A 22,789-nucleotide genomic window follows, 5' to 3' on the forward strand; every position below is an offset into this window, starting at 1 on the left:
CCTGATGAATTATTTAGACAAATTAAGAATGCTTGAACATTTACAATACTGTATTAGACAAATACTGAAATATTAAATACACAATAATCCTCACTGCTTAGCAATAAGCTCCAAGTCAATATAGAATGCATCTCAACTATACAACATATACTATATATGTAAGTATACTATATAAAACTACTTACAGACATCCGCAGTATAGTAACTTTTAAACTGTCCCATTCAGGCCTAAAGATTTAATTGTTATGGATGATCTCTTACTCTTGTGGGATAATATCTTTCCTGACAATGGGTAGGGGAGGGGTCACTCTGCTTGACAGGAGAGGATTGTTTTGGGGCCTCCTTCGTGGTGGTTGTAAGAGTTGTATTTGGGACTGCAGGAAGTGGATCTGACAGCTATTGACGTCTTTCTTTTGGACATGTTGGGATGCTGAAGAGCATGTATGGCAAGCTTCATTGATAACATGGATGATAATGTGGAACCACAGTGTCTGATGTACACCATTTCCTTTACCTATTGGTACGCCATGTCACAATGCTTTGTCCATTGCCATTTCTTCCTGATCTGTAGTAACGAGTTAAAGGGGTGGAGCACAGTAACCAGGTTTGGCAGGAACCTGTTATAGTAATTGACAAATCCTAAAAATGACCACAACTGTGACATGTCCTTTAGTTTTAGGGCATCCACTACTGCTTGAATTTTCTTAGCATACTTGTGTAAACCATGTGCATTGATAGTGTGACCATAGTAGGTGATGCTTGGTTAAAAGAATTCACACTTGTTAGACCATAAGACCACAAGATATAAGAGCATAAGTAGGCTATTCAGTCCATCGAGTCTGCTCCACCATTCAATCATGGGCTGATCCAATTCTTCCAGTCATCCTCACTCCCCTGCCTTCTCCCTATACCCTTTGATGCCCTAGCTAATCAAAAACCTATCTATCTCTGCTTTAAATGCACCCAATGATTTGGCCTCCACAGCCGCTCATGGCAACAAATTCCACAGATTTACCATCCCCTGATTAAAGTAATTTCTCTGCATCTCAGTTCTAAATGGACATCCTTCAATCCTGAAGTTGTGCCCTCTTGTCCTAGAATCCCCTACCATGAGAAATAACTTTGCCATATCTAATCTGTTCGGGCCTTTTAACATTTGTAATGTTTCTATGAGATCCCCCCTCATTCTCCTGAACTCCAGGGAATACAGTCCAAGAGCTGCTAGGCGTTCCTCATACGGTAACCCTTTCATTCCTGCAATCATTCTTGTGAATCTTCTCTGAACCCTCTCCAATGTCAGTATATCCTTTCTAAAATAAGGAGCCCAAAACTGCACACAATACTCCAAGTGTGGTCTCACGAGTAGCTTATAGAGCCTCAACATCACATCCCTGCTCTTATACTCTAGAAATGAATGCCAACATTGCATTCACCTTCTTCACCACTGACTCAACCTGGAGGTTAACCTTTAGGGTATCCTGCACAAGGACTCCCAAATCCGTTTGCATCTCTGCATTTTGAATTCTCTCCCCATCTAAATAATTGTCTGCCCATTTATTTCTTCCACCAAAGTGCATGGCCATACACTTTCCAACATTGTATTTCATTTGCCACTTCTTTGCCCATTCCCCTAAACTTTCTCAGTCTGTTTGCTCAACACTATCCATTCCTCCACCTATCTTTGTATCATTAGCAAATTTAGCCACAAATCCATTAATCCCATAGTCCAAATCACTGACATACATAGTAAAAATTAACACCAACCCCTGTGGAACTCCACTGGTAACCGTCAGCCAGCCAGGATAGGATCCCTTTATTCCCACTCTCTGTTTTCTGCCAATCAGCCAATGTTGCATCATGCTCTGAGCCCATAATCTTCTGATCTTTTTAACAATGTCCTGAGATTCTGGTGATGTTTCTTGTCATCCTTACTGGTATTGATGATGTCATCCAGGTAACAGTGAGTACCTGGACAGTCTAGCAGTACCTGGTCCACTGCTTTCTGCCAAAGTGCAGGTGCAGATACCATTCCAAAAATAAACCTATTATAGCAATGAAGCAGTCTGTGAGTGTTTATGGTGAGAAACAGTTTGAGGCCTCAGCTTTGCTGAAATGTTTATTTCCAGAAAGGTTTGCAAAGATGTCCTCTATCCTGGGCAGACAATATTGATCTACTATCAATACTGGGTTCATGAAAGGTTTGCAAAGATGTCCTCTATCCTGGGCAGACAATATTGATTTACTATCAATACTGGGTTCATGAAAAGTTCGCAAAGATGTCCTCTATCCTGGGCAGACAATATTGATCTACTATCAATACTGGGTTCATGAAAGGTTTGCAAAGATGTCCTCTATCCTGGGCAGACAATATTGATTTACTATCAATACTGGGTTCATGAAAGGTTCGCAAAGATGTCCTCTATCCTGGGCATACAATATTGATCTACTATCAATACTGGGTTCATGGTGACCTTAAAATCATCACAGATCCTGACAGTCCTACTTTTCTCGGCTACTGGGACAAGGGCTGCACTCAACCTTAAGAAGAATTCCTGCAGCCTCCATCTGATCTAGTTCATTGGCCCCTTTATCACGGATAGTATAAGTAATCGGACAGGCTTTGTAAAACTTGGGTGTGGCATTTTTATGTAGCACAATGTTATCCTTGATTTGTTTGAGATTTCCAATACCATCTCCAGACACTACTGTGGTACCATCTAGTATCTTAATTCACTTTCAGTTGACTCTTTTGCAGGGGATGTGGCATGCAAATGGTGGATGGATCATTGTAGTTGTCTCAGCCACTCACATGCCCACAATGCTGGCCCTCCTGTTTTTACCACACTTAAGCCCAATGTGGTTTGTTGATTGTTGTAATTCACTGTTACAAATGTCAATCCCACAGGAGTTATATTTTTCTCCAGTACAAGCTCTTAGTCAGACATCTTTGAAATGCTGTTCCAATTCATTTTGTGGAATGACTGAAACAGCTGAGCCAGTGTCCAATTCCATTTTAATTACTTTGCCATTCACTTCTGACACCAGCCATATTGTTTGTCTATTGTTAGTTTTCACACTGTAAACCTCAAGGCTACCTAGTCCTGCATTACTTGCATTCTTATTTCCTTTTTCATCAACAGTATGCAGAATAGTGCTTTTTGAAACTACAACTTAACTTTTTATCTTTTTCTCTTCCTTGTGCAGTCTGTTTTTATTTGTCTGCCTAACATGTTCTTTGTATGTGTCCTACTTTGTTGCATTTTCTGCAAGTTTTGCCTTTAAATCTGTATTGGTCTGGTGTATGTGGAACCCCTGCCCAACAGTAATACTATTTGTTTGGTCAGACAGGTTTCTGTTTGGATGTTGCAATTTGTTCACACTCATTTTTATTCCTGACTGGAGCACAATTGCATCTCTGTCTGCTGTTTCCATTGATACAACAACTTCAGCTGCTCTTTTAAATGTAAATTGTGTTTCAGTTAGAAGCTGTTTTTGAATGCATTCTTGTAAGATTCCACAAACTGAACAATCTCCCAGTGCATCATTAACCCCGTCACTAAACTGACAATGCTCAGACAATCTCTTCAATTCAGCCATGTATGCTGAAATGGACTTCCTTTCCTCTTACAAAACCTAAAGTGGTCTGCCATCAACAATGATTTTGGTTCCAAATGTTCCTATGTTACCTTAAAGATAACAGCAAAGCTTACTACTGCTGGCTTGGCAGGAGCAGTTAAAACTTGAAGTGATCTATATGCTTTTAAATCCAATGCACTCAGCAAAACTGGCCCTAATTTCTCATTGGCTAATCCATTTACTTTAAAATATTGCTTGAGGTCTATATACATATTCCAATTATCTGTTGTGCAATCAAACACGTCTATCTTTCTGATATAGCCAGCCATTTCTGCTCTTTATATCTTCCAGTACTCAATGTTTATGAACCTGTGAATTCTTCCATGTTCTGACTCTTTTTATTTACTCGATTGGCTTTCCTTTTGTGACGAAAACCTGCTGCACTGAAGGAAAAAAAAATTGTGCTGCACTTTTTTTCTAAAAAACTCGACCATTTCTCACTGCGTTTTAAAAAAAAATCTCGAATGTCTTACTGCGCTTCAACAGGTAGGTAGTCTTCTTGGGTTCATTTTAAAAATACCTCATTGCCACTGTTATGTTTGGTCACTCCAAAACATAAAAAGTAATTGAAAGGAAAACAAGGGAGCCCGGAGATAACTCGTGTATGTTCATTTTTTTTTACTTCAAGTGAGATGCATATATATCATGTGGTAGCATCACGACATGCAATTCACATATTTTCTTACACATAACCCATAATGAATTATTTAAACACTTAATATCACATTTACAATATTACTCAAATATTACTGAAATATTAAATACACAACACTCAGGGTCTGAACAAGGTCATTGAAGAGACTGCAGATGCATTAATAATGATGTTCAAGAACCTCTAGATTCTGGAATGGTTCTAGATGACTCGAAAATGGAAAGGGAGGGAAGCAAAAAAATTATAGGCCAGTTAGCCTAACTTCAGTGTTGGCAAGATGTTATTCCAGTATTAAGGCTGAGGTTTTGGGGAACTTGGTGGCATATAAGTCAGCATGGTTTCCTGAAGGGAATATCTTGCCTGACAAATGTGTTGGAATTCTTTGAGGAAGTAACAGGCAGGATAGCACAAGGAGAGACAGTGGATGTTGCTTACCTGGATTTGCGGAAATCCTCTGACAAGGTGCTACAGGACGAAGCAGCTAAACAAGATGAGAACCCATGGTAGATACTAGCATTGACTGAAGATTGGCTGATTGGCAGAAGGCAAAGAGTGGGAATACAGCAGGCATTTTCTAGTTGGTTGCCTGAGACTATTGATGTTCCACAGCTGCTGTTGAGCCTGCTATTTTTTTACATTACATTTTAATGATCTGGGATGGAATTGATAGGCTTGTGGCCAAGTTTGCAGACGATACAAAGATAAGAGGAGGGGTAGGTAATGTTCAGAAACCAGGGAGTCTGCAGAAGACTTGGATACATTAGGAAAATGGGCAAAGAAGTAGCAGATGGAATACGGTACAAGGAAATATTTGGTCATATACTCTGGTAAAGGAAGAAAAGGCATAAACTACAAACGTATTTTCTAAAATGGAGTGAATTCAGAAATCAGAGTTGCAAAGGGATTCAGGAGTCCTCATGCAGCTTCCCTTAAACATTAACTTGCAAGTTGAGTTGGTAATAAGGAAGGCAAATGCAATATTAGAATATTAGCATTCATTTCAAGAAAACTAGAATATAAAAACAAGGATGTACTGCTGAGGCTTTATGAAAGCACTTTTCAGCCCACATATGGAGTACAGTGATCAATTCTGGGCTCTATATCAAAAGAAGGACACACTGCACCCAGGGGAGGTTTATAAAAATGAACCCAGAAAGGGTTAATGTATGAGGAGAACTTTGTAGCTCTGGGCCTGTTCTCACTGGAGTTTAGAAGAATGGGGTGGGGGGGGGCGGATCTCATTGAAGTCCACTGAGTAGTGGAAGGCCTGGATAGAGTGGAAATTGAGGGAATGTTTTCAACAGTGGGAGGGTCTAGGACCAAAGGCACAGCCTCAGGATAGAAGGGCATCCCTTCTGAACAGAGGCGAGTGATTTCTTTAGCCAGAAAGTGATCAATGGGTGGAATTCATTGCTACAGCTGGATGTAGAGGCCAAGACATTGGGCACATTTAAAGCAAAGGTTCTTAATTAGTAAAGGTGTCAAAGGTTACAGGGGTGCAGAAGAATGGGGTGGGGAGGGTGTTCAGAGAAAAAATAAAACAGCCATTATCAAACAGTGAGCAGAATGACCCAATTATACTCCTGTCTTATAAATAATAAACAATGAATCACCTTCTCCTAGTTATTTATCCGCTTTTTAAGAAGGGTGGGAAGCAGCAGAAAGGAAACTATAGACCTGTTAGCCTGACATCAGTAGTTGGGAAGTTGTTGGAATCAATTGTTAGGGATGAGATTATGGAGTACCTGGAGGCACATGACAAGATAGGCCAAAGCCAGCATGGTTTCCTGAAAGGAAAATCCTGCCTGACAAACCAACTGCAATTTTTTGAGGAAATTACAAGCAGGGTAGGCAAAGGAGATGCAGTAGATGTGGTGTACTTGGATTTTCAAAAGACCTTTGACAAGGTGCCGCACATGAGGCTACTTAGCAAGATAAGAGCCCATGGAATTACAGGGAAGTTACTAGAATGGGTGGAGCATTGGCTGGTCAGCAGAAAACAGAGAGTGGGAATAAAGGGATCCTATTCTGGCTGGCTGCCGGTTACCAGTGGAGTTCCACAGAGGTCGGTGTTAGGACAGTTGCTTTTTACGATCTATGACAATGATTTGGACTACGGCAGTAATGGATTTATGGCTAAATTTGCCAATGATACAAAGATAGGGGAAGGAGCGGATAGTGTTGAGGAACAGAGAGCCTGCAGAGAGACTTAGATAATTTAAGGGAACGGGCAAAGAAGTGGCAAATGAAATACAATGCTGGAAAGTGTATGGTCATGCACTTTGGTGGAAGAAATAAATGGGCAGACTATTATTTAGATGAGGAGAGAATTTAAAATGCAGAGATGCAAAGGGACTTGGGAGTCCTTGTGCAAGATATCCAGGTTGAGTCGGTTATGAAGAAGGAGAATGCAATGTTGGCATTCATTTCTAGAGATATAGAATACAAGAACAGGGATGTGATGTTGAGGCTCTATAAGGCACTCGCGAGACTACACTTGGAGTATTGTGTGCAGTTTTGGGCTCTTTATTTTAGATATACTGTCATTGGAGAGGGTTCAGAGAAGATTCATAAGAATGTTTCCAGGAGTGAAAGGGTTACCATATGAGGAACATCTGGCAGCTCTTGGGCTGTAATCCCTGGAGTTCAGGAGAATGAGGGGGGATCTCATAGAAACATTACAAATGTTAAAAGGCCTGAATCATCCTATTAAAAGGAAAAAAGTTTTTAAAGTGTTCCGGAGACTTAAAGCACAAATTTTATTTTTACAAGAGACCCATGTACGGAGGGGGGACAGACTACGTTTTTTCAAATTCTGGAAGGGACAACAATTTCATTCGAACTCCAATGCTAAGATTCGAGGCGTCTCTATTTTTATAGACTCCTCAGTTACTTTTATACAACAGGATATTATCTCTGATCCGAATGGTAGATTTTTATTGGTTAGTGGTTTACTATTTAATAAAAAAGTAGTTTTGGTTAATGTTTATGCTCCTAATATGGATTGTCCGGAATTTTATAAATCATTGTTTGATCAGTTTCCGAATTTGAACGAGTTTTCATTGATTTGGGGCGGAGATCTTAATACCTGTTTATCTCCAGCTTTGGACCGTTCGGCTCCTTTACGGACTTTACCTAATAAATCTGCAAATTTGATTAATTTTTTCCTTTCTGATTCTGGGTCGACGGACATTTGGCGTTTTCTGCATCCTCAGGAAAAAGATTTTTCCTTCTTTTCACATGTTCATCATTCCTATTCAAGAATTGATTATTTTTTCATTGATTCTTGTCTCATTCCTTCAGTGATTAAATGTGATTATGATTCTATAACCATTTCGGATCATGCTCCACTTAAGCTTTCTATTAAAATTATGGCCAATATACCAAACAATAGACAATGGCGTTTTAATTCGCTGTTGCTTCAGGACTCGGACTTTGTTAATTTTATGAATGAACAGATTGAGCTTTTTTTTACAATTAACCATACAGAAGATATTTCGGTTAACACTCTTTGGGACACTTTTAAAGCCTATATTCGGGGTCAGATTATTTCGTATTCCGTTGCTTTGAGGAAGAAACAGAAGCAGGAGGAGATGGTAATTGTGGACAAGATTAAAGAAATTGATAAGAAATATGTTATGGCTCCTTCTGAGGAGCTATACAAACAAAGAACTGAACTTCAAATGGAACACAGTTTACTACTCTCGTCCTCGATTGTAAACCAATTAAAGAAAACAAGAAGTGATTTTTATGTTCACAGTGATAAAATTGGCAAGCTGCTGGCTAATCAATTGAAATCTAATTATGTTAAATCTCAAATCAATCAGATTTATAACCAAAATGATCGATTGATATTGGATCATGTGGGGATTAATCAAACCTTTTGTGATTTTTATTCTTCTTTATATCAATCAGAGTCTCCTCGAGATTCTAAATATATGAATGATTTTTTAGATAAGTTAGACTTCCCTCAGATTTCACAGGATATGTCTTCTTTATTAGATACTTCCATTACAATGGATGAGATTAAGAATGTTATTTTTTCTATGAATCTGGGGAAAGCTCCTGGCCCTGATGGGTTTACCGTTGAATTTTATAAATGTTTTGCTTCTTTATTGATTCCTTGGCTCTATAAGGTTTTTGAGGCTTCTTTGAAACTTGGTAAACTTCCGGAATCTTTTAATAGAGCATCAATTTCTTTAATACTAAAGAAGGATAAAGACCCTGCTCAATGTGCATCTTATAGACCAATATCTTTATTAAATGTTGATTCTAAAGTTTTTTCTAAGTTATTAGCAAATAGACTAGAAAAAGTACTTCCTTCTATTATTTCGGAAGACCAAACGGGTTTTATTAAAGGTCGTTACTCTTTTTATAATATTCGTACATTGTTAAATATCGTTTATACTCCCTCACAAAATGTTCCTGAGTGTGTTATTTCTTTAGATGCCGAGAAAGCTTTTGATAGAGTAGAATGGCCTTATTTATTTAAGGTGCTTGAAATGTTTAATTTTAGCTTGAAATTTATATCCTGGATTAAACTGTTATATCACTCCCCTGTAGCCTCGGTTCGTACTAACTCCTTAAACTCACCTTTTTTTCCTCTCTTTCGTGGTACTCGACAAGGCTGTCCTCTTAGTCCCCTATTATTTGATATTGCATTAGAACCTCTTGCAATTGCTATTCGAGAATCTTCAAATATTACTGGGATAACTCGGGGATTAAAGTCCCATAAATTATCACTCTATGCTGATGATTTACTTTTATATATTTCTAATCCTGAGAGATCCATTCCTGCTGTTTTAGAGTTATTAGCACAATTTGGTCTTTTCTCAGGTTATAAATTAAATCTTAGTAAGAGTGAACTTTTTCCGATTAATAAACATCTTCCCTTATATTATAAATTTCCATTTAAATTGATTAATAATTACTTTTCATATCTTGGGATTAAAATTACTTGTAAACATAAAGATTTATTTAAGACTAACTTTTTACCATTAATAGACCATATTACTCAACTTTCATCTAAATGGTTTCCCTTATATTTAACTTTGATTGGTCGTATTAATGCAGTTAAGATGTTTTTTTTGCCAAAATTTTTATATGTGTTTCAGGCATTACCAATTTTCGTTCCTAAATCTTTTTTTGATAAAGTTGACTCTAAAATTTCTTCATTTATTTGGCAGAATAAGAATCCGAGACTGGGTAAAATACATTTACAGAAAGCTAAGAGAGATGGAGGTTTAGCATTACCTAACTTTAGATTTTATTATTGGGCTATTAATATTCGACATATGAAATTTTGGTTACTTGACCGGGACATACTATCTATTCCTAAATGGGTAGCATTGGAATTACAATCTGTTCAGGGTTATACACTTGGTTCTATTTTAGGTTCCTCTCTTCCTTTTGATTCGAAACGTCTTAAGCAGGTCTCTAACCCGATAGTTAAATATGCTTTGCGCATTTGGTTTCAATTCAGAAAATTTTTTGATCTTAATCAATTCGGGTTAGCGATTCCTATTTTAGGTAACATATTTTTTCCTCCCTCTTTTACGGATCGCGCTTTTCAAACTTGGAAGACTAAGGGTATTTTACGGTTTTTGGATTTATTTTTAGATGGTTCCCTTATGTCTTTTGAACAATTATCTAATAAATATAACTTATCAAGAATACATTTTTTTAGATATTTACAAGTTAGAAATTTCCTAAGTACTATACTTTCTTCCTTTCCAATGCTTCCTCCTATATATATTTTAGATTCGATAATTAACCTTAATCCATGTCAGAAAGGTGCATCGGCTATGATTTATAATATTATTATGAAACTTAGGAAAGCTCCATTTGATAAGATTAGGGTAGATTGGGAACAGGAATTGGGGCTTACCATTTCTGTGGATGATTGGGGGCAGATTTTACAATTAGTTAATACTTCCTCTATTTGTGCTAAACATTCCCTAATTCAATTTAAAGTGGTTCATAGAGCACATATGTCCAAAGATAAGTTAGCGCGTTTTTACTCGCATATTAATCCTTTCTGTGATAGATGTTCGGGGCAGATAGCCTCTTTAACTCATATGTTTTGGTCTTGCCCTACTTTGGAAACTTTTTGGAGAGATATTTTCAATATTATTTCTAAGGTATTAAATATAGATATCTCTCCTCACCCTATTACTGCTATCTTTGGACTACCTAAAATTTCTAGTAATCTTTCCCCTTCAGCCCGTAGAATGATTGCATTTCTTACTTTAATGGCGAAAAGATGTATTTTACAACATTGGAAAGAGCTTAATGCTCCAACTACCTTTTTTTGGTTTTCTCAGACGATTTTATGTTTGAATCTGGAGAAAATTAGAAGTAACCTTTATGATTCTTCATTTAAATTTGAACAGATTTGGGGACCTTTTATTCGATATTTTCATTTAATGTAATATTTACCCTTCTTGTTTTTTCTTCACTGTTTTAATGGAGGTCGGGATTGAGGACGTGATTTTAAGTTTAACTCTGTTTGGTTTCAAGTTAGCCCATTGCTTTGCTTTGCTTTTAGTTAGTTGCACGGTGGGTTTTTTTTTGGGGTTTTTTTTTTTCTTTTTTTTTCCATTGATATATATAAAATCTAGTATACTATTATGTTATCTTGGTTTCTTATGCTTAAATTACATTGTTTGTAGTATTTTCTTTTTGGTATTGTTATCTTTTGGAATTTTATTATACTTTAACATTGTATTAATGTTTATATGGCTTACCTTTTTTGTATACTTACTCAATAAAAAGATTTAAAAAGAAAGAAAGAAAAGGCCTGAACAGATTAGATATGGTAAAGTTATTTCCCATGGTAGGGGATTCCAGGACAAGAGGGCACGACTTCAGGATTGAAGGATGTCCATTTAGAACTGAGATTTTTACTTTATTTAGAGGATGGTAAATCTGTGGAATTTGCATGAGCAGCTGTGGAGGCCAAGTCATTGGGTGTATTTAAGGCAGAGATCAATAGGTTCTTGATTAACCAGGGCATCAAAGAGTATGGGGTGAAGGCAAGGGGAGTGGGGAATGACTGGAAGAATTGGATCAGCCCATGATTGAAAAGTGGAGCAGACTTGATGGGCCGAATGGCCTATTTCTGCTCCTGTATCTGTATCCTGGTCGAAATAGTGCCAGAGTTATGAAAAAGCATCGTCATGGATGAACATCTCTGAACTCTACTGTATAACAATTTGGCATTCCATAAACACTGCAATGGAATGTCAACAGTATTCTGTTCCAAGATCACGGAGGAAGGCTGCAGTGCAGTACTTTTGGATACAAGAAATTAATATAATAACAATTCTGCCATCACTAACAGTTCTACAAGGGTAACATATCAGGAAATATATAATCAATGCACATTGCCTAATATTCTTTGAAATTCATACCTGAAAGGTGGAGGATCGCAATTGGAGTCTATCCTGCACATCCTGGTCTGTGCGTGAATGCGGGCTAATCTTCTTGTCTTTCATGAATGATGCAACAGGGAATGAACGAATCACAGTCTGTTCCCCTGCTATAAGATCAGACAAAAAAAATTATTAATGCTCCAGAAATAATTAATACAGCAGTATTCAACCAGAGAAACAGAATCCTTTATAATCTGTATTTCACTAATTAAATTGCAGCCTAAGACACTATAAATTCATTGATCCACATGTTAATTCTCAGAATTTCTTGATTAGTTCCCACTCTGCCATCCATCAGTATCAGGTGCATCTCCATCTTCTTACCCAGGGTTTCTGTGGGTACCCCTTTAAAGATGATGCGGTAGGTGGTAAGGAAAATGGCTCCCTCTGCTGGAAGAATATTGGGTCCTCCCACGGAACCTCCCATTGATTCTTCCCGACCATCAGGTTCCAAGAATACTCGTAATCCTTCCATTACCAACTCCTCTCCGATCAGTAGACTGGGGCGCAGTAGCTTAGGCTGAAGATCATAACAATTGAGAGAGAAAAGGAATTGTTAATGGTGAAAAGATTATCAAACCATGGCATAAAAAGGAGCAGTCTCTACATACATATTAACATCTAGTTGTTCAACCGTCACAAATATTGAGCATTATATCTTAGATGATTTAACTACAACTCCTGTAAGCTGATTTTGACTTTAAGTTTGCTAACTGAGAACAAACACTCGATTAATAAAAAGGAAACACAACTTGTGACAGACTAAGAGACAACTAGAACAAGACAAGCAGATAGTTGGGAGTACTTTGTCTTCCCCTTGTTGGGTCAACAGGACAAGCACTTGTGTTCAATCACTAGTTTAGCAAGGGGTGGGGTGGGTCTCAGAAAAGGCTGATTCACAGAAGAAACCTTTCACCAATATATTTATACCTCTTAAAGTTAAAATCTCAAATAGTTAATCCCCTCTTTCTCTTTAAGAACATTGCTCATTACGCTGCAATTTTTTGCGGGAATATAGCTAAGAATCAACTTCTCCAAGCCTTTTAATCTCAAGCCTGGCTGAGCAGCAGAATGTTCTTGGCTCCTTTCTCATCCTTACAAACTGTTATCAATATTTGCCCGAGCTAATGAAAACAGACCACTTGTAGGCCACTTTCAAACCAACATACATACTGCTATAAATCTCTGCTCAAACAGATTGTTGTCAGTTGTCCTTCAGATTAGCACATAAAGTAGGAATCAACAACTGATGTATTAATTCACAACTTCATTATTCTATTGCAGCACGAGCACAGATCCAGCTTTGTGAAGAGCAGTGTTTCCAACCGCTGACTATTCACAATGTTGATCTATGCTTCTGATTCTATAGATTTGCTAAGTATGCCCACAGTAAAAGAATCTTGGGGTTGGATGAGGGGTCATACATGTACTCTGATAATAAATCTTACTCTGAACTTTGATCAGTGTTTTTACCTTAATTCAATCTAGCTTCCAGCAAAAGGAGTTATTTGTAGAAATATATTCAATTTCTCCTTAATGCTGCTCTTTAACATTAAACAACAGAAATTCCTGATTCCAAATTCTGCCAAAATTAGAACCTGGAATGGCTGGTACAGCAGTATGGAGAACAGACAGGTTACCATGAACTGACAATATACTCACTTTCTGAATGGGAGGCAAGCGCTTGCTTTCTCGATGAACAGCATCCAGTGTCTCGATGTGCATTTGCACAATGTCTGCAGAATATAATATAAATAATTACCTTGTAATCAGACCAGGGAATGAGGTGGGTGGACAGAGAATAATTTCAATGGTTGAGGGGGATCTAGGAGGGGATGTGGATATCCAATTTAGAATAACCAGCTTGAAAATAATAAAATGAAGAGTTGAAGCTGCAAATTTTACATCTACAATGCATAACAAGACTAGAGACTACAGTGATACCACAGCATGGTCTTTGTTGTGTGTGGTTTTTCATGGATTCTATTGTTTCTTTGTTTTGTGGGTTTGCAAGAAGATGAATTTCGAAGTTGTATATGGTATATATACTTTGATAATAAATATGAAATCTGAATACAGAAGAACAGCCCGGACAGATTTTTCCATGAAAATCCTTCTACTTTGAGCCCTCAAACTCAACCAGCACATGTTAGGCACAGAGTTAAGATCTCTCGAAACTATGGCTTCAAGCACTTCCAAGCAAGCACAGCATGATTATCTGGAAATTAAAAACTTCTAGTCTGCTTAACAAGGGAAGTCTGATCATTAGACAGTATATCTTATTCCTGGTGAATATAGAAGTTTTGTAAACACAAAATAATCTGCAGATGCTGGGGTCAAAGCAACACTCACAACACGCTGGAGGAACCCAGTGGTCCTGACAAAGGGTTCCGGCCCAAAACGTCGGCTGATGGTTTCCACGGATGCTGCCCAACCTGCTGAGCTCCTCCAGTGTGTTGACAGAAGTTTTGAGCACCAGTCCACCATCCATGATCCTGAACCCTACTCACAGCGAACATTCCAGACAAGAAATCATAGCTCACCTGGTAAATTCGCATGAAGTGCTTTGAGGTGGTCACTACTGACACCACTCTCTGTGCACACTTTATCCACAAATCTGTTGATGAATCGAACCACTGAATTTGCCACATCAGAAGTCTCTGCATCCTCAAATCCACTTTCAGTATCATAGCTCTCAGCCACACTGCCTGCAATACTGCAGACCAAGGAACAATTAGGGCAGAACACAATAACAATGCATCAATTCAGCTACATATACTGAAAGAAAGCAGGATTGTCTGGTAGAAAACTATCTGGATTTGGAGCACTGCTCTTTATGAGATTTCCCCTTGAAATGAGTTGGATGATCAGCCATGATCATACTGAATGGCGGTGCAGGCTCGAAGGGCCGAATGGCCTACTCCTGCACCTATTTTCTATGTTTCTAACTGCGAAGTGCTTCATCTTTCAATTCCCCCACAAATGAAAAAGAATTTCATTATCTGAATAACAGGGTTTCATTGACTCAGCATGACTAATAGCACAGGTTGCTGTTTCACTGTCAATGAGTACCCACCTACAGACATGTAATAACAAAACACAAGTGAGCTGGTCCTTACCTGTTTGTTACAAAGCTGTTGCTGACACTCTCCATGTCTCCAATTGCTGTAGAGCGAAGAAGGCGATTCTTGCTGGTGTCAAGTGGCAGGAGCAGGTAAGTGAGACGATTACCATAGTGAATAGCCTGACTATATACTGTGCTTTCCTCTTTATCGATAAGTTCTTGCTGTTTCTCTTTACTGTATGTTGGCCACATACGTAACTGTTCTGCTGCTACCTGCAGTGCTGACCTGTGCTCTCCCTCACCATTGACAGAACCCTGCAAAACAACAGAATGGCTGAACGCTCAGAATATCTTTCATTACCTCAATACCTCATAATTATAATAATTTTTTTCTCTAATATTAACATTATTCATTTTGTGAGTTTCCTTGTCTGTGCGAGTAATCTCTAATAGAAATTTGATTTCTGTTATGTTTGCGTGGAACAACAAGAACTTAGTGGACTTAAACCTCTTTTAGTGATTCATATTAGTAATGATACACACTGGGCCACTTACAATGTGGGAGCTACAAACCAGGCCCCCCCGAGATGAAAAACACGCACCCCTGAAAGCTCGCACCCAAATGAGAGTGCCTCCCGCACGTAGGAGACCCAATTGATTCAGTACGCGATCAACTGGCCGCATGCACTCTTGCCACATTCTCATAATTGATCCGATAAGGTTCAGTTTCATCGTCAGGGAGCGAATCTCGGGTCAGATTAAGGTTTCACACAGTCTCTCTACACGACCATCAACTGCGACTGATGTTCCAATATCCTACAGCTGACGATTTTACTATCAGTGCCTGAACAACTCTACAGGTTAAGTAGTGACTGCTCTCCATCAGATTGCTGAATTTACGTGACATGAGCAATAATTGGTTGAAGAATGGTTGATTAGGGTTGAACTCTTATGAAAATGGTCAGAGTGCAGAATCAAGGACACAATGTCATGTTTGTCAAAATCTTGGGTAGGCTGCATTTCGGATAAAATATAGTCAAAATAAGCACTGATCAGTGACTTGATGTCCATCATGGATTCCCTAATCAGCTGTGACCAATGGGAGCACCAGTCAGTGATCAGGGAGCTACTTACTGTTTCTGAGAGATGATCACTATCCATTTCCAAATACAATGCTCGGATATGTTTCTGTACATCACTGTAAAACATGGCTTCCCAGAACTGAAGATTAGTCCATACCAGATGATCCTGTACACAGCTGTATGCAAACTGTGTAACACCAGACCCCAGTTTCTGCAAACATTGAAGTACATGATTAAAATACTGTAAAATACAGAACCATTGGTTGGATCTATGGAATAATTTTTAATACCACAGTCATCACCAACATCTTGTGCTTACAAATTGCCTTTATTGGAGCTAAATCCCTTAACCACTTTCTATACAGTGTATTCAAGCTAATATAGACACATCAGGACCAGTACATTTTAGCACAATTAAGTTAGCCAAACCCAATTAGCCAAAGTTTCATGGAAATAGTCAAAAGCAAAAAAAAAGACAAGTCGTGGTTTAACTAGGTAACAATCTGTATAGTTAAATGAAGTGCTATACCAATTAGAACACTGCTAATACCTTTACAGTACTGCAATGCTGTGTACTAGTTCCTAATAGTTATCAATGGAGGAATTCATCTGCCGTGTCCTTTTGATTGGCTGTAAATGAACAAAATCAGTGCAGACACCTAGTGCAGATAATGGACTGCCTTCATGCTTTAGACATCTGCATCCTCCAAATCTTCATTTTCATTGGAAGATTTATGATGAGTGTTAATACTTTCATAATTCCTATCTTGAAGTAGTGAAATTGTGTCGTTTTCACTCCCAACCGTTTCTAGTATCGCCAAGTCTGAATATCTGAAACTGCGGTGAGTAAGACAGCTCAGAATTGTCCTACTGCTTATTTCTTGCCACCTATCAGTGATACAATCACTGCTTTTAAACACAACACATGCAACTGACTCTACTTAAAAACTGATCGCTCTAAGCACAGTGTAATGTCTAACAGCCAAGCAAGTGCATGTGACAGATGCTAGTTAGAAACTGTTTAGCAATAGTCTCCTGTCCCAATTAAGAGGCATAGTGTCCCAAATAAACAAAGGGAATCCCTGCTATTCTCTCGATTTACTTTTTGTTCCTTGAGTTGTCTCAAACAAATGGCTGCCCTGATTAACTGATGGCCCAAACAACCAGAATCCACTGTATACTAACTACCAGAAACAATAACTCCAAATTCTTATCGTCAGCTCGGTGCTGGCTTCCAGATTTTGGTAGCTGGGCATTTATTTATTTAGTGATATCGCATAGAATAGGCTCTTCCGGCCCTTTGAGCTGCATGGCCCAGCAGCCCTCTGACTATCCTTATTTAACCCTAACCTAATCAAGGGACAATTTACAATGACCAATTAACCTACCCAGTCTTCGGACCATGGGAGGAAACCAGAGGACCCATCGACACACGCACTCCACAGGGAGAACAGACAAATTCCTTATAGAGGACGCCAGGACAGAACTACGAAATCCAATGCCCGAGTTGTAATAGCACCATTCTAACTGCTCTGTTAACATGCCTCCAAACCTGTATGTAGATCTTTTCCAAACCCTGTCCCATGTAAGCATTCAGGCCATTCCTCCTCCTCTCAGCCACCTGTCCTTCTCATTCAGATCTCTCTTTCTTTGCCCATCTTCTCAGAAGTGATACTCATGCATGCATTTGGCACTTTCAATTTGGCTTGTTACCACTGGCCTGTGAATGTTCACTATTCATTGTGCAGAGTTGGATATGCACATCACATAAACTTACTCTGCAGAAAGCTGTAACCAATGGGAGTAGAGCTGCTGCAACTATATGTTCATCCAATGGTGTGCAATCCTGTAATAAAAAAGGATCAATTCAGATCATTTTACCTGCGCAGCCCTAATCCTGCTGCAAACTCTCCTTTCCTAAGCCTGTGACTGCATAATGGTTTAAACTGAAAAAAATACTACCTCAAACAAATCAGAAAGAACAGCTTAAAGAAGTTAATTTGTCATTTGAAAAGGAAAAACCGAGAAGTAGGGTAAATGCTGAGAATGGAATCAAATGGAGAATGGGGAAATGGTGTAAAAGACACTGAAGCCAGTCTAGATCAGCCATCATCATTTTTACTTATAGATAAAGCACAGTGACAGTCCCTTCCGGTTCAAAGAGCCCACACTGCCCAATTATACCCTTGCGACCAATTAATTTACTAACCTGTATGTCTTTTGGAATGTGAGAGAAAACCAGAGCACCCAGAGGAAACCAAAGTGGTCATGGGGAGAACGTAGACTCCTTACAGACTGTGGTGGGAATTGAACCCAGTAATAGTGTTAAACTAACCGCTATACTACCATGCTGCCCATATGGAATACTGGGGCAGGCTTGAGGGGCCTAATCTTAACTGTTCTTGAGAAGATGGTGATGAGCTAGCTTCTTGAATTACTGTAGTCACTGCAGTGTGAATATGGCCACAATGCTATTAGGGAGGGTGTTCGAGGATTCCGAATATACTCAGGTCTTGAATGTACACAGCTTTTTGTATAGAATTCTTAAGATGCTCAATGCGTGATGAAATTTCTTTTTGACCAGTTACTCCTAGACTGTGGTCCCTGAGTCTAAGCATCCCAGCAGGAAAACCACCATAGCTATTTAGAAAGCTCCACAAGAATTTTATAAGATGAACTAAATGTCTCCTCCAATGCAGTCCAGTTCTGTCAGAGGCAAAGCCTGCTTACATTGTAGAGTGCTATTTCATTTAGAAAACAAATTACTAAACAAAGTACCAAATTCACCAGCAATGGAAGAAAGAAGCCCAAGGACAGAGATTTAAAAAAAGAATCAACAGCCTATTGCCATTTGAGAAGAAAATCAAAGTACCTGCAATGCACAGTTCATCATCCGGACAATATAGTCAAACTGTTGATGATCGAGGACTGCTCGATTTTGCAGAACATGTAAATTCAACTCTTCAGTGAGGCATTGTCGAGCAGCACGTCCCTTAAGTGCCCTTAACATGGCAGGTAACAACTGTACAGAGAGAAAAAATACATCATTTGGTAAAATAAATAATGGTTACATTTAAAGCTGATGATTGTTCTTACTATCACATGGAAGGTCCTACACCACCAGATTCAGGAAGAGTTACTATCCTACAACCATTAAGCTCCTGATCTGGACTTCAACTTCACTCACCACTACTCAGAACTAATTCTACAAGCAACTTTCAAAGACATTTTAACACCTCATGCTCTAAGTAACTAGTTCCTTGAGGTTGTTATAACAGGGAGTGATAATGGGGACAAGCTCCCATTACTTATTAAATGTTCCCAATGGTGTGCACCTCAAATAGCCTCTGATAACCAAGTCCAGGTCCTAGCCTTCACGTGTGGCTTAGCTACTAAGCCCACCAGATCAGTGTCTACTGACAGGAGAAGAAGGGGGAAAGATGGGTAACTGGCGCCTTAACACTAGTTGCTTCAGGCAAATGGGGCTCATCAGCCATAGTTGGCAGCTCATCTAGAAGGAAAACTCTGATCTCAAACCTCTGCCATCTTGCAGCTATACCCACTCATGGGGAAGGCTTTGGGAGTAAACCACAAGGAAAAAAATTGATACTGGAGTCCCTTAGGCAGTCCTACATTGAGTTCAACACTGACCGGCAACTCATGCGACACTGCTGGCACCAAACTGTTTCAGTCTCTGCCATTCCTTTGGGTTCACCAGATACGTGGAGAAGGGGAGCTTGCTGCATGGGCATCAGCTTGCTCTCCATATTACACTGCCCAGGCCTGCATATCTAGACAGCTAGGACACAATATCCATGTTTGACCTCAATCAACGGAGGCCTCACTCGCTCACCCTCAGTAACCACTGAGCAAATCTACATGAAACACTGTTGCAGGAAAGCAGCATCCATCATCAGGGACCCTCACCAACCAGGACAGGCTCTCTTGTTGCTGCTGTCATCAGGAAGGTACAAGAACCTCAGGAATCCCACCACCAGGTTCAGGAACAGTTACTATACCTCAACCATAAGGTTCTTGAACCAAAGGGGATAACTTCACTCACTACATCAATGAAATATTCCCACAATCAATGGACTCACTTTCAAGGACTCTTCATCTCATGTTCTTTGCATTCACTGCTTTTTAAGAAAAAATTATTATTGTTTCTTCCTTTCATTTGCAGTTTGTTTTCTGCACTCTGGTTGAATGTCCTGGTTGGCGGTCTGTCACCGATTCTGTTCTATATTATTCTATAGAATTGTTGAGAATGCCCACAAGAAAATGAATCTCAAGGCTGCACATGGTGACATATACGTACTTCAGTAGTTAATTTACTTTTGTAACTTAACGCCCAAGGTATCTCCCAGATACTGCTGAATGATCTTTCCTAACTTCCTAGCACCCTGATATAGATAGGATTTAGCTACAGAAGTTTCCTCTTAGCTACACCATTAACTTCGTCTGACACAAGTCACACAAAACATCTTGTAATGGACCATTGTACCAGTTTTCCACAGGTCTTTATCAGTTGCACCAAGTCTCTTTGCATGAGATCACACTTCATTTATTTGGCAAAAAGTGTTTGGCATGGGCATCAAGTTCAAAAACAACTAAAAATCAATGGCCATCACATGACAATTAAGTATTCAAAAAGGCAAGGTACAATTAGGTAACAGAACATTAAACTACCTTTTTGGCCTCCAACATTTTATTTTCAAATATGTAGGTAATGCAGTTCCTGACAACCTCTAACCTTCGGGCACTGTTGGCAAGGACGATACCATTTCGATCAATGACAGCAGCTTTAAATAAAAGAAAAATTCTTTCAGAACCTTTCTATGTAGTGAATGTCTTCCAGCATCCTCTTTTGCTTTCACTTTGCCCTCACCCACATCATCGAAGATACAGATTGGTCAGACAACACGAATTTAAGGTGATCAACAAAAGACAATAAAAAGACAACTTTTTCATTAAATGGGAAATGATCTCCAATTTACTGTTTGAAAGACTGTGAAAGCAGTCATGTTGTGGCATTCAAAGAATGCACCCAAAGGCAACGGCTAAAGGATAGAACTGGATTGCACATACAAAAGCTGGGCCAGTACAAATCTTTATCATGCTGTAAACATTTGATGAATCAAAAATTCACATATTCCCTTGTACCCAAATCAATTATAAACACACGGGCCCCAGTGCCAGCAGAAGGCTCACCACTGATCCGAGACTTCCAACACACTCACCACTTGGAGGGCCCATGGGCACTATGCATTTCATCTCAGCTTTGACAGCAGGTGGAGCATTCTTTAGTTTGGCTGTGGCCTGGTCAATGATCCACTGCACCATGCTTTCATCCAGTTGAGGAAAGGTGGTTCGCTGCAACCGTAGGTGGGAGCCCTCAGTTGGTTTCTGTATTTTGTGCATTGTGACTGCTGGGTAAGGGTTCTCCTAATGGAAGGGTAGAGATGACATAGTGAACTTGAAGACTTCTAACTTCAGTCTTCCAAATTAAAGAGTGAACAACAATCTGTGAAAATGGCACATTTTGCAGCTCGTCATCCATTTATAGCCCAGAAGAGTAAACTCTCTTTTTAATGTCTCAATGGATAAATATTCCAAAAGTGAAATCTTAAACCAGATTTTCTGCCAAACAATTAATGAGTAATTTAAAATTGATGTTGATATTACTGTCCTCATTGAATCTAGAAAAGTAACACAACCAGACACAAACTTCCAAATTCCCAGCAGCAGATTATCTAAGTTGTTTCCCAACAGAGCATGGCAAGTTATCAAATCAAGTAGCAACTGTTTTCCAACCATGAACATACATTCCGATGAAGCTTTTCTGATATTTCTTTCACGTGCTTTAGAACTCTCTGCGGGTTTCCCTCTTCTGATCGTATTCTTTCTATTTCATTAGCTACCAGCTGTAAACAATCACAGAAACACATGTCACTCCTTAAAGGTCAGAATCAAACTGTTAAATGCAAACAGTGCTGAATAATAAGACCTGCAAAGGGAACAAGGTGTAACCGGCAACACAAAGCTGATGGCCTGCCCATTTTGCCTACTTACACTCAGGTGCATAGAAGTTAAGGCAGGATCAATCATTTATTTTCTGGTTGGGTCGGGGCTGGGGATGGATTTGGTCAGACTGAGGTGTCCTCCGATACTTTATACCACTCCAAGCTAAGAGCAGATTGATAAATGGGCTCAACCCCCATTACCCTCTAAAAGATGGTTATAATTATCAGAAAGTAGACCATTCATATCAAAACTTCCAGTAACCTGCTGTGCAGCTGGCAATTAATAACCCAAACCTTGCATTAACCATTACTTTCCTTTTTTTAAATCTTTTTATTAATTTTTCAAAATTATAAACTCAATAACAAAGTTGGTACACAGAGATTGGAAAAACGTTCTTCAACATATATAAAATGAATTTTAAGTAACATAGATATAAAAGACTTCCAAACTCATAATGAGATTAAACATTAAAAAAGAAATAAAAAGAAAAAATATATATAAACAAAAAAACCCCAAAAGAAAAAAAAGTAAAAAAAACCCCAAGACAAAAAAACAAAACAGGGCTAGACCAACAGCTTATATCGGACATGTTCAATAATGTCGTTAACTCCGCTCCCCTCCTCATATAATTTAAGTTTAGAAAAAAGATTTGGAAAGGTCAGATTACATCATATGAAAATGTTGCATAAAAGGTTTCCAAGTTTCTTCAAATTTAACCGAAGGGTCAAAAATATCACTTCTAATTTTTTTCCAAATTTAAACTTAATATGGTTTGAGAAAACCATTGGAATGTAGTTGGAGGATTAGTTTCCTTCCAGTTCAACAAAATAGATCTTCTCGCCATTAAAGTAACAAAAGCTATCATTCAACAGGCTGAAGAAGACAAAGATCTATGCTC

The 22,789-nt window shown here is 38.8% G+C and overlaps 1 protein-coding gene across 4 annotated transcripts in view; it reads right to left on the reverse strand.

The window, feature by feature from the left end:
* Positions 1-22,789, reverse strand: part of sbf1 (SET binding factor 1) — a 211,443-nt gene that overhangs the window by 51,056 nt on the left and 137,598 nt on the right. For all 4 annotated transcript variants that reach the window (XM_063072891.1, XM_063072890.1, XM_063072889.1 and 1 more), the window contains exons 13-23: positions 21,693-21,791; positions 21,108-21,312; positions 20,557-20,669; positions 18,740-18,889; positions 17,645-17,713; positions 15,920-16,078; positions 14,841-15,100; positions 14,265-14,437; positions 13,384-13,457; positions 12,046-12,241; positions 11,701-11,828 (exon numbers count right to left, since the gene is read on the reverse strand). In XM_063072891.1, the coding sequence (XP_062928961.1) occupies positions 11,701-11,828; positions 12,046-12,241; positions 13,384-13,457; positions 14,265-14,437; positions 14,841-15,100; positions 15,920-16,078; positions 17,645-17,713; positions 18,740-18,889; positions 20,557-20,669; positions 21,108-21,312; positions 21,693-21,791 (1,626 nt within the window). The remainder of the gene's footprint in view (positions 1-11,700; positions 11,829-12,045; positions 12,242-13,383; positions 13,458-14,264; positions 14,438-14,840; positions 15,101-15,919; positions 16,079-17,644; positions 17,714-18,739; positions 18,890-20,556; positions 20,670-21,107; positions 21,313-21,692; positions 21,792-22,789) is intronic.

The sequence above is a fragment of the Mobula hypostoma genome, chromosome 20 (genome assembly GCF_963921235.1).
Source record: "Mobula hypostoma chromosome 20, sMobHyp1.1, whole genome shotgun sequence".
NCBI classification, from domain to species: domain Eukaryota; kingdom Metazoa; phylum Chordata; class Chondrichthyes; order Myliobatiformes; family Myliobatidae; genus Mobula; species Mobula hypostoma.